General features: G+C 45.3%; 1 protein-coding gene across 1 annotated transcript in view; it reads right to left on the bottom strand.

Moving 5' to 3' along the window:
- Positions 1-1,290: 1,290 nt before the first annotated feature.
- The window catches only part of C1R (complement C1r), a 17,954-nt gene continuing 7,798 nt past the window's right edge, over positions 1,291-11,446 (bottom strand). The window contains 8 exon segments of the mRNA XM_033173349.1: positions 1,291-3,267; positions 3,270-3,859; positions 5,149-5,223; positions 5,920-6,057; positions 6,765-6,843; positions 10,151-10,272; positions 10,359-10,506; positions 11,226-11,422. Of these exon segments, the coding sequence (XP_033029240.1) occupies positions 3,022-3,267; positions 3,270-3,859; positions 5,149-5,223; positions 5,920-6,057; positions 6,765-6,843; positions 10,151-10,272; positions 10,359-10,506; positions 11,226-11,422 (1,595 nt within the window). The 3' untranslated portion in view covers positions 1,291-3,021.

Raw genomic sequence — 11,446 nt, forward strand, 5'->3', positions numbered from 1 at the left:
AACCCACATTTTAAAGGGCATGGGATGTATAGGCAGAGGCTGAAAAGTGGGGACAGAAATTGATCTGCTCCCCCCCCAAAAAAAAACTAATAACTACCAGCAGGTTGTTGAAAGTCTAGATGGTGAAACCCAGAGTTTTATAGGAAACAATGATTAGTGAATGACTGAGTGACTTAATAAAAGGAATGTGGGGAGCTGAAGCCTCTTAGATTTGTGCTTTGTGTAGACACACAGTTTGTTGGCTTAGGGTGAGAACACTTTCCGGGATTATTTTCAAGAATCTTCCCCAGTTTGGTGCCTTTGAGATGTTTTGGACTACTGGGTCCATCACCCCAGACAGCATGGCTGGTTTGAAGAACATCATAGAACATCATAGAATCATAGAGTTGGAAGAGACCACAAGGGCCATCCAGTCCAACCCCCTGCCAGCAGGAAACAACCATCAAAGCATTCCTGACAGATGGCTGTCAAGCCTCTGCTTAAAGACCTCCAAAGAAGGAGACTCAACCACACTCCTTGGTAGCAAATTCCACTGGCCGAACAGCTCTCACTGTCAGGAAGTTCTTCCTAATGTTTAGGTGGAATCTTCTTTCTTGTAGTTGAATCCATTGCTCCGTGTCCGCTTCTCTGGAGCAGCAGAAAACAACCTTTCACCCTCCTCTATATGACTCCTTTTATATATTTGAACATGGCTATCATATCACCCCTTAACCTTCTCTTCTCCAGGCTAAACATACGCAGATCCCTAAGCCGTTCCTCAAAACGGTTAGGGGGAAAGAGATCCCTGGCAGACAAGATGCCCTGTCAAGGTTCTGTTCACCACCTGTCCTTCTCAGGATGAAGGCCCGGCTTTAGCTGCTCTGCAAACAGTGCTCCAAATGCAGCACTTACTTTTGCCCACTGAAGTGAATGGCAGCCCTTATGTTATGTGGCCATCTTGCTCCTGCTGACCCCCAAGTACTGAAAACACAACTGTCCTCAACTGCATTGCCAAACCTGTGTACAGTGGTACCTTGGTTGTCGGAACTTAATCTGTTCTGGGAGTCCATTCAACTCCTGGAACCATTTGAAAACCAAAGTGTGGCTTCCGATTGGCTGAAGGAGCTTCCTGCACTCAATCAGAAGCCGCAGAAGCCACGTCGGAAGTTCGGCTTCCAAAAAACGTTCACAAAGCCCTGTTGTATTTCCTGGGTCATGGCAGAGTGCAAAAGAACATTGGGTTAGCATGGTGGCTTTATGTATACAGTGAAAACAGAAAAGCACAGAAGAGTCTTAAAACAGAACCCAAAGTTTTGTGCAGCAGTGACTTTAATATTTGTAGAATGCCATTTTTGTGAAGCGATATATGCAAATTTACAGTTAGGCAGGAGCATTATTTGGGGAGCGCATAAGATGTGGTCGAGAATCTCTTAGCCAATAGTGGGACAGGTTCTAGAAGTCTGGATTGCACCATCAAGAGTTGGATTAAAAGTATTGCGCTAATATAGCTTTACCCAGTACAGTAGAGTAGTTGCATTAGGGGAAAAAACATCAGCAGATAATTTGACTAGTAGTGAAGTAGCTTCTTTGGAGAAGCATGACTAATAATAACCTTTTAAAGGAAGACCAACTGGGCTAAAGCCTGACTCACAGATTCACGTTTATCACTTGAGTACTGTACACTTGACGACTGTGTGATCATCAGGCACCCTTCAAAAGCATTAAGATGTGGAAGTTATGTGTGTCATATAGATCTGTCATGGCTCCATTGAAACATGAAAGTTTGGATGGGGCAGTCACCAAGCGATAAATATGCATGTGCGAATCAGCCCTTCGTTACCCCTTAACCACAAAGAGCCCAGTTGTAGCCTGGGCACAATGTGAAGCCATTTTATCTAGCTCTCAGCAGTCCTAACTAATTTGAATCAAAGCATGGAGAAATGTTTTATTTGTATCGGGCGGTGGGATCGAGCTCAAAAGTGGTAAGAGATGTTCTACACTTAAACCTTTCTTTGGTGTATGAATGCCATAGCCCAGGAATCCCCAAAAGTGAAGTAGAGTTGGCAACATTTGGACTAGCCACTGTAGCCTTGCCTTTAATAGTAGCTTGCAGACATTAACAGGGAATGATTTCCTCCAAATTGTGAAAAGTATCAGCTGCTAATTTTTCTGGAATAAGCACACCAGCCTTTGTTGTTGTTGTTCCTCATCTATTGCCAACATTAGTGTAAAATTGCTATGTGGCAATGACTTTATTTTAGATGAGCCTAAGAAATGGAGGAGGATGGAAGAACAGAAGCCCTTTTTTTGACTAAAGAAATATTATAATGTGATGGATTAGTGAGCAGGATTTGAACTATGAACACCAGAAATAATTAGAGACTATTGTATTATGGCTATGGTGTAGAAGAGTGAAGATAAGTTGTGGCAATAAGTATTAAAAAAGGGAAGGGAAGTTGATAAACAGAAGAAAAATTATAATGTACGGGAATTTTATGTGAATTTGTGGAAATTCAATAAAACTATTATAAAAGAAAAAAGAAATGGAGAGGATGTGAGATTCAGGCTCCTGGATCATTCTTTGGAGAATGAAGCTGCTCTTGAATATAGTGCCCATGACTATCCCTCGTGACAGCCATCCCTGCCTGACATATTTGGATCCACCAACAACTTCAGCAGCTGCCTTATTAACCACAAGAAAATAGCATTCTTCCTAGCACAAGGATGTAATCAAAGGCATGCTGTGCTCCTTTGGGGATAGTGACACAGGAATATAATGTTGTTTTTATCTGTCCATTACTAAAGCAAGTAGTACAGAAATCTTTTAGTGATTATTACATCGACAGTTTCAAACAAGCTATCGTTTATCTAAGCTAAAGCTTAGACTGATTAATGAAGAGGATTTGCTAAACCATGAATTAAGGTCGTACTTATTCATTCCTTGGGAGGAGCTATGAAACAATACATTGGAGGTGACAGTTCTTTCCAAAATGGTGGAGCTTCCATTGATTGACTCACAACAGATGCTTACATTCCAATATGTTAATCTGACCCTTGCATTGAGACCCAATCCTTCCCCACTATGCCCTTGATCCAGTCCAGGTAGTTAATAACTTTGGTGTAAAAGCCATAGCCTTTGCCGCAATCGATGCCCCAAGAAACAATCCCTGAGACCACCCAGCGCCCAGTCTCCGGGTCACGCACAGCAAAGGCCCCCCCACTGTCGCCCTGACAGGTATCTTTTGCTTCGTATGGGGAACCTGCACAAAACATGTTCTCTGTGAAGACCGGTCCTGGCCGTCAATCTTCTGCCCTTTCAGCCACTGCTGACAGGATAAACGCCTTGCTACTGGAAGCGGTACGTATTTTAGCTTGTGAGCAAGGAAGTTCTTCTCTACTCCGAAGCCACTGGCATAACCCATCCATCCTTGAGCGTAGAAGGTGCTGCTGTTCCCCGGATCTGGGAGACAGATTGGCAGCATGTCGCGGCCAAGCGTCACTGGGTCCTCCAGCTCCAGAAGGGCAATGTCCCCGTCAAAGTTCTCCTTAAGGCTCTGGTTGTACGCTGGGTGGATGTAAACTTTGCGGACGGGGCGATTTCCCAGCTTTATGAGCTCATCCACGTCTGTGTGGCCCAGGAAGACTTGAGTCTTCTCAGTCAACTCGGAGAGCTCAGGACTCTGAGCCATCCGAGATGCACTGCTCCCCTTGGGGTACAAAGTGTGTGCTGCGGTCAAGATCCAGCGGTCACCCAGCAATGCCCCGCCTCCACGGCTGGTGACGTATGTTTTTGCTTGCCATGGGAAGCTGCCTGGTGGCGCTTCTTGGCCGTCAATAATCCGTTGGATTCTTACGATGGGGTTGTCTGGCCTTCCACATACTGCAAGAGAGACAATATGGTCAAGAAAGGCGACTGCCTCCTGGCTTTTCCTCTTTCCACGTGACATTTCCTTATTTTGTGTGCTTCCGTTCCCTCTTAACAGAACATTTCAGACCTTTCCCACGTAATCAATTCCCCCCCCCCCACCGGCATTTGCTCTTACTGTTAACATACTTAGCCCACTACCTGGAGATTCAGGACAGATAAAATAACATACTCTTCTTAAACAGGGCATTGTTAAACTGTGTCATTCACCACCATAAGCTGGGTGGCTTTATCCAGTGCTTTTTTTTTTCAGTGGGGGGGGGGAACCTCACGGGTACACATACCCCTAAACATTTTGTGAATCTGACAGGAGAAGAAACTAAAATGTTAAAAAAATAAAGTTTCTCCTCTGGCATGGTGAATCGTCAGTTCCGTTGCTACCCGTGATGGCGGCCTCATTTCCTGTCACGGTGTTTCCTGAGTCTCAGATGGAAGCGAGCATTTAATGTGTGAAGTAGTGGAATGTGGATGTGTAGAATCAGGAAGATGTTAGTGCACACAACCTCATGCCAATGTGCAAGTTACTGTCAGCTGTGTCATATGAGGTAATGCATTTCTTTGTACTTTTGTCCATTTAGTGTACTTATTTTTCCCGATTTGAACTATAAAATGGTGATTTATTTTTTTTGGAATCAAAATGAGAGTGCCCCTAAACATTTTTTAAGGGGAAAAAAGCACTGGCTTTATCATAGAATTGTAGAGGATAAAGCTATAAATGGCTACTTTTCATGATGGGTAAACTCTAGCACCAGGACTTGAGGCAGAATAACGTCCAAATACTAGTCAATGGTTGATTGATCCTTCTCGCCTCTTCAATGGTGTCCCTCAGCTTTAGCTTCAACTTCTCATCTGAGCTGCGGGCTCCACCCCTACCCACTGCCTCTGCTTTCAGCAGCCTGTTCACCTGAAGGAACCTAACCTTCGGGACACTAAGGAACTGAGTGCCTGACACAAAAATCTGTTTCTCCTCCCCCCCCCCACAAATAAATCACCCATCCCTGGCAAAGATCCCTTTTAAACTCAGAACCTTAGGGCAGAAGGAACGTGCTTCACCATCAGGCTGTTGTCTCTCTGTTTTCGATCCCATCTTTTCTCCCTCCTCTCCCTTACCCTCATGTTCAGTCTTGTTCTTTTCTGCAGCATTTGCCTGGTTTTTTTTTTTTTTAGACAACATGAGGAGGAGGAGGAGGAGGAGGAGGAGGAGGAGGAGGAGGAGGAGGAGGAGGATGGAAGAGTGCTGATACCTGGCATGCACACAGGGATGTCCTCATGGTCATCTTGGTCCGTCCAAGACCCCTTAGCAGAGCAGGTATATATATCTGAGGATGGAAACAGGAATAATGAGAGCACAGTCTGAATAACTTGCCTGCTTAACACCTCAGTTTTTCGACTCTGTAAGGGCACATCTGCACAGGCTGGGATGGCAGGATCCGTTCTTGGAAGGAACAGTTCTGTCGGTTCCTCATTTCCCCCCCATCACAAATTCAGTTCTCTCTCTACATACCTGCAACAACTTGTGTTGTTGTTTTTTAAGCTCCCAAAGACAAGACCCAGCAGTCGTACCGCTTCTCTTGCCTTAACTACTTCCCCACTTTCCTTGTCTTTAATGCAGAACAGCATTAACCCCCACCCCACCCACCCCAGAATTGACCCATTTCTGCTTTTGCAACTTCTGCCACACAGTAAGTACAGTAATGCCAGAGTTACACCCTGTGCTGCTGCCCTAATCATGCAGCCTTTGTGAGGCAATTATTTTCCATGGGCTGCAAAAGTGGAATCCCCTAGTGAAACGGCTGTGAGCATGGCTGAAAGACCCCTCGTGGAATGGAGGGGAATTCCTGTGTCCGCACGTCACCTTTAAAGCACACTCAAAGCACATTCTTTTCCGGGAACTGTAGTTCTACCTGTCACAGGGATATAATTCTCAGCAATGCTTAGCAGACTATAGGGTGTGGACAGAATGGAAAAAAGAATGGGACTGAGGGGGGGCACAGTTTGTGCTGGGCAGGACTCACCTCCTCCCTTATTGAAAAGGCGGTAATAGCGTTCTTTGCAGCTGTACTTGACAACTGACAGGTATTCGTTATTGTTTGGCTGGGACTCATAGCTGAAGTCCCCGTTGGTCAGGCTTTTCGGTTCGCCGCAGTTCACAACTATGAGACAAATTCGACAAATAAATGAAGGGGAGGGAATCTTTCTTTCAGCAATCCTTTCAAAGTCCAGCTCGGTCACAATCATTCAGTGGTGATTTCCTGCTACCAGTTGCCTACTAAAAAAAAAAAAACCACACCCCTCAAGATGACTTCCCACCCATGGGGAAATGATTAGGGAAGTTTAGGGAAGTTTTTAAACTGTGATATTTTAAATGTATTTTAATATTTGATGGAAGCCGCCCAGAGTGGCTGGGGAGACCCAGCCAAATGGGCGGGGTACAAATTATTTATTTATTTATTTATTTATTTATTTATTTATTTATTTATTATTAAAGACCCTCGAAGCGTCCCTATTTTCTAGGGAGAGTCCCGGATTTACAGACGCCACTCCAGTTTCTGATTTGATCCCAGAATGTCCCGCTTTTCCTTAGGAACAAGAGTCTCCTAACAATTATCAGCATCCTTAACAAAAGCTTCCCTTTGGGGGAAAGTGGCCATGGCTGCTTAAAGAGCTATGATGCTGCTTTCAATGTTTGGTGCAGATGGGGCCTAGACCTTGGGAACAGGCCTAGGCCTAGATGTTTTGGCATTCGAAAGCTGCCCCCCCCCCCGTCCCTCTAGCAACTAAATGACCTTAAAATAAAAATAAAATAATTGGCAACTTGCCATCCTTTAATAGTACTTCAAATCTGTGGCTAGCTACTCACTTTCACATCGGGGCATAGGGCGGTGCCACGTCCCATCCTTTTGGCAGACAGCGGTGAAGGATTTCAGTGCTTTTTCACCCTGCTCAAAAACAAAAAAGGAGTCGATGGCTGGGCAAGTCCCTGCACACAGCTATGCCCCTTACCTTTGTCTCAGGCAGTGTCGAAATTAGCTATCGACCACTTGGGACGCGGGTGGCACTGTGGTCCAAACCACAGAGCCTAGGGCTTGCCGATCAGAAGGTCGGCGGTTCAAATCCCCGCGACAGGGTGAGCTCCCGTTGCTCGGTCCCTGCTCCTGCTAACCTAGCAGTACGAAAGCACGTCAAGTGCAAGTAGATAAATAGGTGCCGCTCCGGCAGGAAGGTAAACGGCGTTTCCGTGCGGTGCTCTGGTTTGTCATGCAGGCCACATGACCCAGAAGCTGTCTGCGGACAAACGCCGGCTCCCTCAGCCTATAGAGCGAGATGAGTGTGCAACCCCAGATTCGTCCGCGACTGGCCTTAACGGTCAGGGGTCCCTTTACCTTTACCTATCGGCCACTTGAGATGCCTGGAGATCATTGGATTAGAACTGGTTTCACACACAAATATCACATCCTGTAGAAATTGGCCAGTTATATTTTATCTGCACAATGAGAATGAATTTCAGGAACCAAAATGCTTTTTCTGTGCAGCCTGAGTAGGAGCTGTGGACGACGTTATAGCTAATTGTTGTCACTTGACTTCACTTACACCCCCCCCTGCTCTGCTCATAGTTGGGAAGACTATCCCCACATTTATTAATGGTCCCTGTCACCATTAAGAAAAAGCAATTGGAACAAGCCAATAGATATGTGGACTGTCCCTGGATCAAGTGACTTTTCTTCTTTAAGTTCTCAAAGCTCTTCACCTAGCTCAAGGCTGCCATCTGAACTAACCAGATGAATCAATCACAGTCAGTCCATCAGTTGAAAAAATAAGAGTTAAGAGCCGTCTTGCCCCAAAATGGCAACTATACATTCAGTTTTGGGTTAAGGAGCCATTTGGTGCCTAGCTTATATATCTGAGTTTCTAACACTGGTCTCAGGTATCTGTTCTCCTGTCCCCAAACTTCTTGTAGCAATATTACTAAACAAAAACCAAATATTTGTACACTTGTTGTTAGTCAAAAGGCTGAGAAGCTTTGAAAAGCAGTGTGTTTTTGTTTTGTTTTTAATAGAAAAGAATTGTAACCGCTATACAACCCACCCACCCACCGCAGTGGACTCTTCTGCGTTCTAGCCCCCGGCATACTTCTATTTTCAGAGAAGTCTGGGAAGGCATAAAAACAGGCTAGGAAGTGAACAGAGTGTCCCTGCGCCATAGAGAGCTCCCTCACAACAGACATAGCTCCAGGAAGGCAAGCTGACAAGCTACAGTACAGTTGACAAGAATTATCTTTCTTATTTTTCTTAGTTTTGTTTTGTTATCTTTCTTAGTTTTGTTTTGTTTTGTCTTTCTCCTGACACTTTGCAGCACTCATGAAAATTGATAAAATGAGCAATGTGTTCTAGCTCTGGCTTCTACATATAGTGCTCCTTTGGTTTGGTCAAACTTAGCTGGAGTCCAAAATGACAGGAACAGCTTTGCTGTGCCCCACCTGTTCATGCCCCACCTGTTGGATTCTGGCCAGTGGGTGGAAGACCTATCTTAAGATAGCAAATACTGTTTTAAAAATCTGTTAATTTATTCAAAACCTCGGATTTAGGATCACTGAGTGGCAGTTTTTCTTATTTTCATTGTGCAGATATTCCAATGCTCAACTCTGCACAGAAGCCACACCCTCTGCCTCGAATACCCTGCTACCCTAGATATCAAGTGTGGAGGTGTGCAGGAGGCTTAGCATGTTTAGGAAAATCCCCTTGGACATGCTTAAAGGAACTCACCATTGCTACTTTAAACCATCATTTCCCAACATCTCCCATCATCTCTGGTTTGAGACCAAAACATCTGGAGGGCACCAGGCTGGGGAAATGCGGTTTTAGATGCTGGCAGAGCTGAGTCATAACAGCCAAAACAAATTCCGGGCCTGAGCTCTGGATCAATTTAAGGCCTGCTTGTTTGTTATGCTCTACTTTCGATTTCCCCACTTATTCATCACGCTGGCCAGAAATTATGCAATCGTCACCTCTCTTTCTGCCTTTAATCAGATCCACAAACGCAGATGCCTTTGGGAGATAAATATTTGTTGAATAAAATGTTTCTCTTGCCCTCACATATTCCTTGAACTGTTCCTAGGAGAAAAGCTGGCAGATGTAAAGGGGAAGGGAAGCCTTTAGGAATGGAGGAAAACACACACACACACACACACACACACACACAGCCTGAGGGATCATGAGGTCATCAGAGGAGGGAAAGGCTTAGAAGGCAGAGAGATAAAGTAATGGAGAAGCCACTCAATGTACACATTATACCCTTAAAACACATCCAAAGCACATTCTTTCCTTCTCTAAAGGTTTTGAGGTGTGTAATTAGCGTTTACGCTAATGTAATCAAGATTCATATGTGTAAACCTACTTCTGAGCATCAGCAATCAGCATGGGACAAGTTAATTAACCTGGGCAAAAGCCCAAAGTGTGTAACAACCTTTAATCCTAGTCCATCAACAAGTGTTGATGAAGTCACACAAGGGATCATGCTTGTATGTGCCCTGGAGACCAAGATAGGCTGCAGAACAAAAAAGGAGGCTGGTGATGCTGCCGTAAGGATAAGCTGGCACCTTTAGGGGTGCTCCTGCTGTGCGCCCCTTCACTGCAGGGGGTTGGACTAGTTGGTCCCTTCCAACTTCAATTCCATGTTTCTATCACTGAAGACTAAAGGTTGTATCTAAGTGTAAAACAAGCCATATATTATTAAGACACTAGCCTCCATTTCTGCAGTGCTGGATTGCCAAATACACAGAGGCACTGGCCTACGGACCCCATGCCTTTTAGGGGCCCCGCAACAATGGATCAAAATAATATTGATTTAGCTTATTAAAACTGTTGGTTGGTAAAATAAAAAATGTATTAGGAGATAATTTGCAAGGGGCTCCCGAGATTTTGACTGTCTAGGGGCCTCCACAGGGTTTAATCCGGCACTGCCATTGTGTCTCATTTGCCCATAAGAAGACAGACACTGATGGAGGGCCAAGACCCCCTGGAATCTTGCGCACTGCTAGGCAGAAATTGGTGTGGCTTGCAACGTTGGTGTCAGAAGTGGAGTCTCTTCCTTGCCCTGCTCAAAAAGTTCTGGGCACTGCTGTTTATTAAGGCATGCTGGGAATTGTAACTCTATGAGGGTAAACTGGGGTGCCGATAATTCTTAGAGGGGGAAATGCGCTTCATATGTGCTTTAATGTGTCCGTGGTCCTAGATAAATGAGTCCCACCTCCATCAGCTGGTATCCAGTCCTGCAGCTGGCAATGAAGTAGTCCTGGTATTGATACAACGGCTGTAGGTCTCGAATGATGGTGAACTCATCATTTGGAACAGGCTGCGGGCAGGAGACTCCTGTTGGAGATAACAGAGGAATGAAGGAAGCGCTGGCAGATGGCCGAGTACCATTTATCTCCGTCTGCTGGGTGGGGATACCTTACTTTCTGTGCTGTACCGGATCTTCCACCCACGGCTGTATCCTGAATCATCCGTGTGGAAAAGTACGTCCACCGAAGAGCCATTGGTTTCAATGCTTCCTGGAGACATTGTGCCACAGAACTCACCAATCTCTTCCCCACCAACTTGGATCTAGTGAGAAGCAGAGAGTTTGGGAGCAAAGGATTTGCTGTCCGTACATGTGTGAATGCTATTCAGCACTACACTTCCTGCTACTACTACTAATAGTAATGATAATAATTTATTTGTACCCCACCTGTCTGGCTGGGTTTCCCCAGCCACTCTGGGTGGCTCCCAATAGAACACAACAACAACAAAGCGATAAAACATCAAACATTAAAAGCTTCCCTAAAGAGGGCTGCCTTCAGATGTCTTCTAAAAGTCAGATAGTTGTTTATTTCCTTGACATCTGAAGGGAGGCGTTCCACAGGATGGGCGCCACTACCGAGAAGGCCCTCTGCCTGGTTCCCTGTAGCTTCACTTCTCACAGTGAGAGAACCGCCAGAAGGCCCTCGGAGCTGGAGCTCAGTGTCTGGACTGAACGATGGTATTTGCGAATAAACCATCTATTTCAAAAACACTCTAATGATTTCTCTTTCCAAAAGAAGTGCAGCCCAGGAGAAGGTGGCAGTGAACATACAGAACAACATTCTAGATATGTTCCAAAGATGGCTTTCAGGAAAATAGCAGGACTTCTTTATTCCACATGCTGAGAACTAGATACTTCAAAGACAGATTGCAGACCTTGGACATTTTGGAGCACACCCCCCCCTTTCCTCATTTGTGATCCATTTGGGGCAAGCGGGGCTGAGCGGGAGAGCCCCAGCCGGGGGTACAGTGATCTATAATACCTTGAGCTGGTCATAAGGACAGCGGACTTGCTGGTGATCATCAATTTCGAAAGGCTCCAGGAATTTGAGTGTGATGAGCAGGCCTGCCTCCACTCGTATGCTGTAGTTACAGCGCAAATCAGCTGGGTAGGGCTGAGGATAACCAGGGCTTGACAAGTACCCAGATTGCTCCGTGAACAGTTCGTTGCTGCAATTCACTGCAGGGCAAGGAAACAAAATAA

This window comes from Lacerta agilis, chromosome 16 (genome assembly GCF_009819535.1).
Source record: "Lacerta agilis isolate rLacAgi1 chromosome 16, rLacAgi1.pri, whole genome shotgun sequence".
Classification (NCBI taxonomy): Eukaryota; Metazoa; Chordata; class Lepidosauria; order Squamata; family Lacertidae; genus Lacerta; species Lacerta agilis.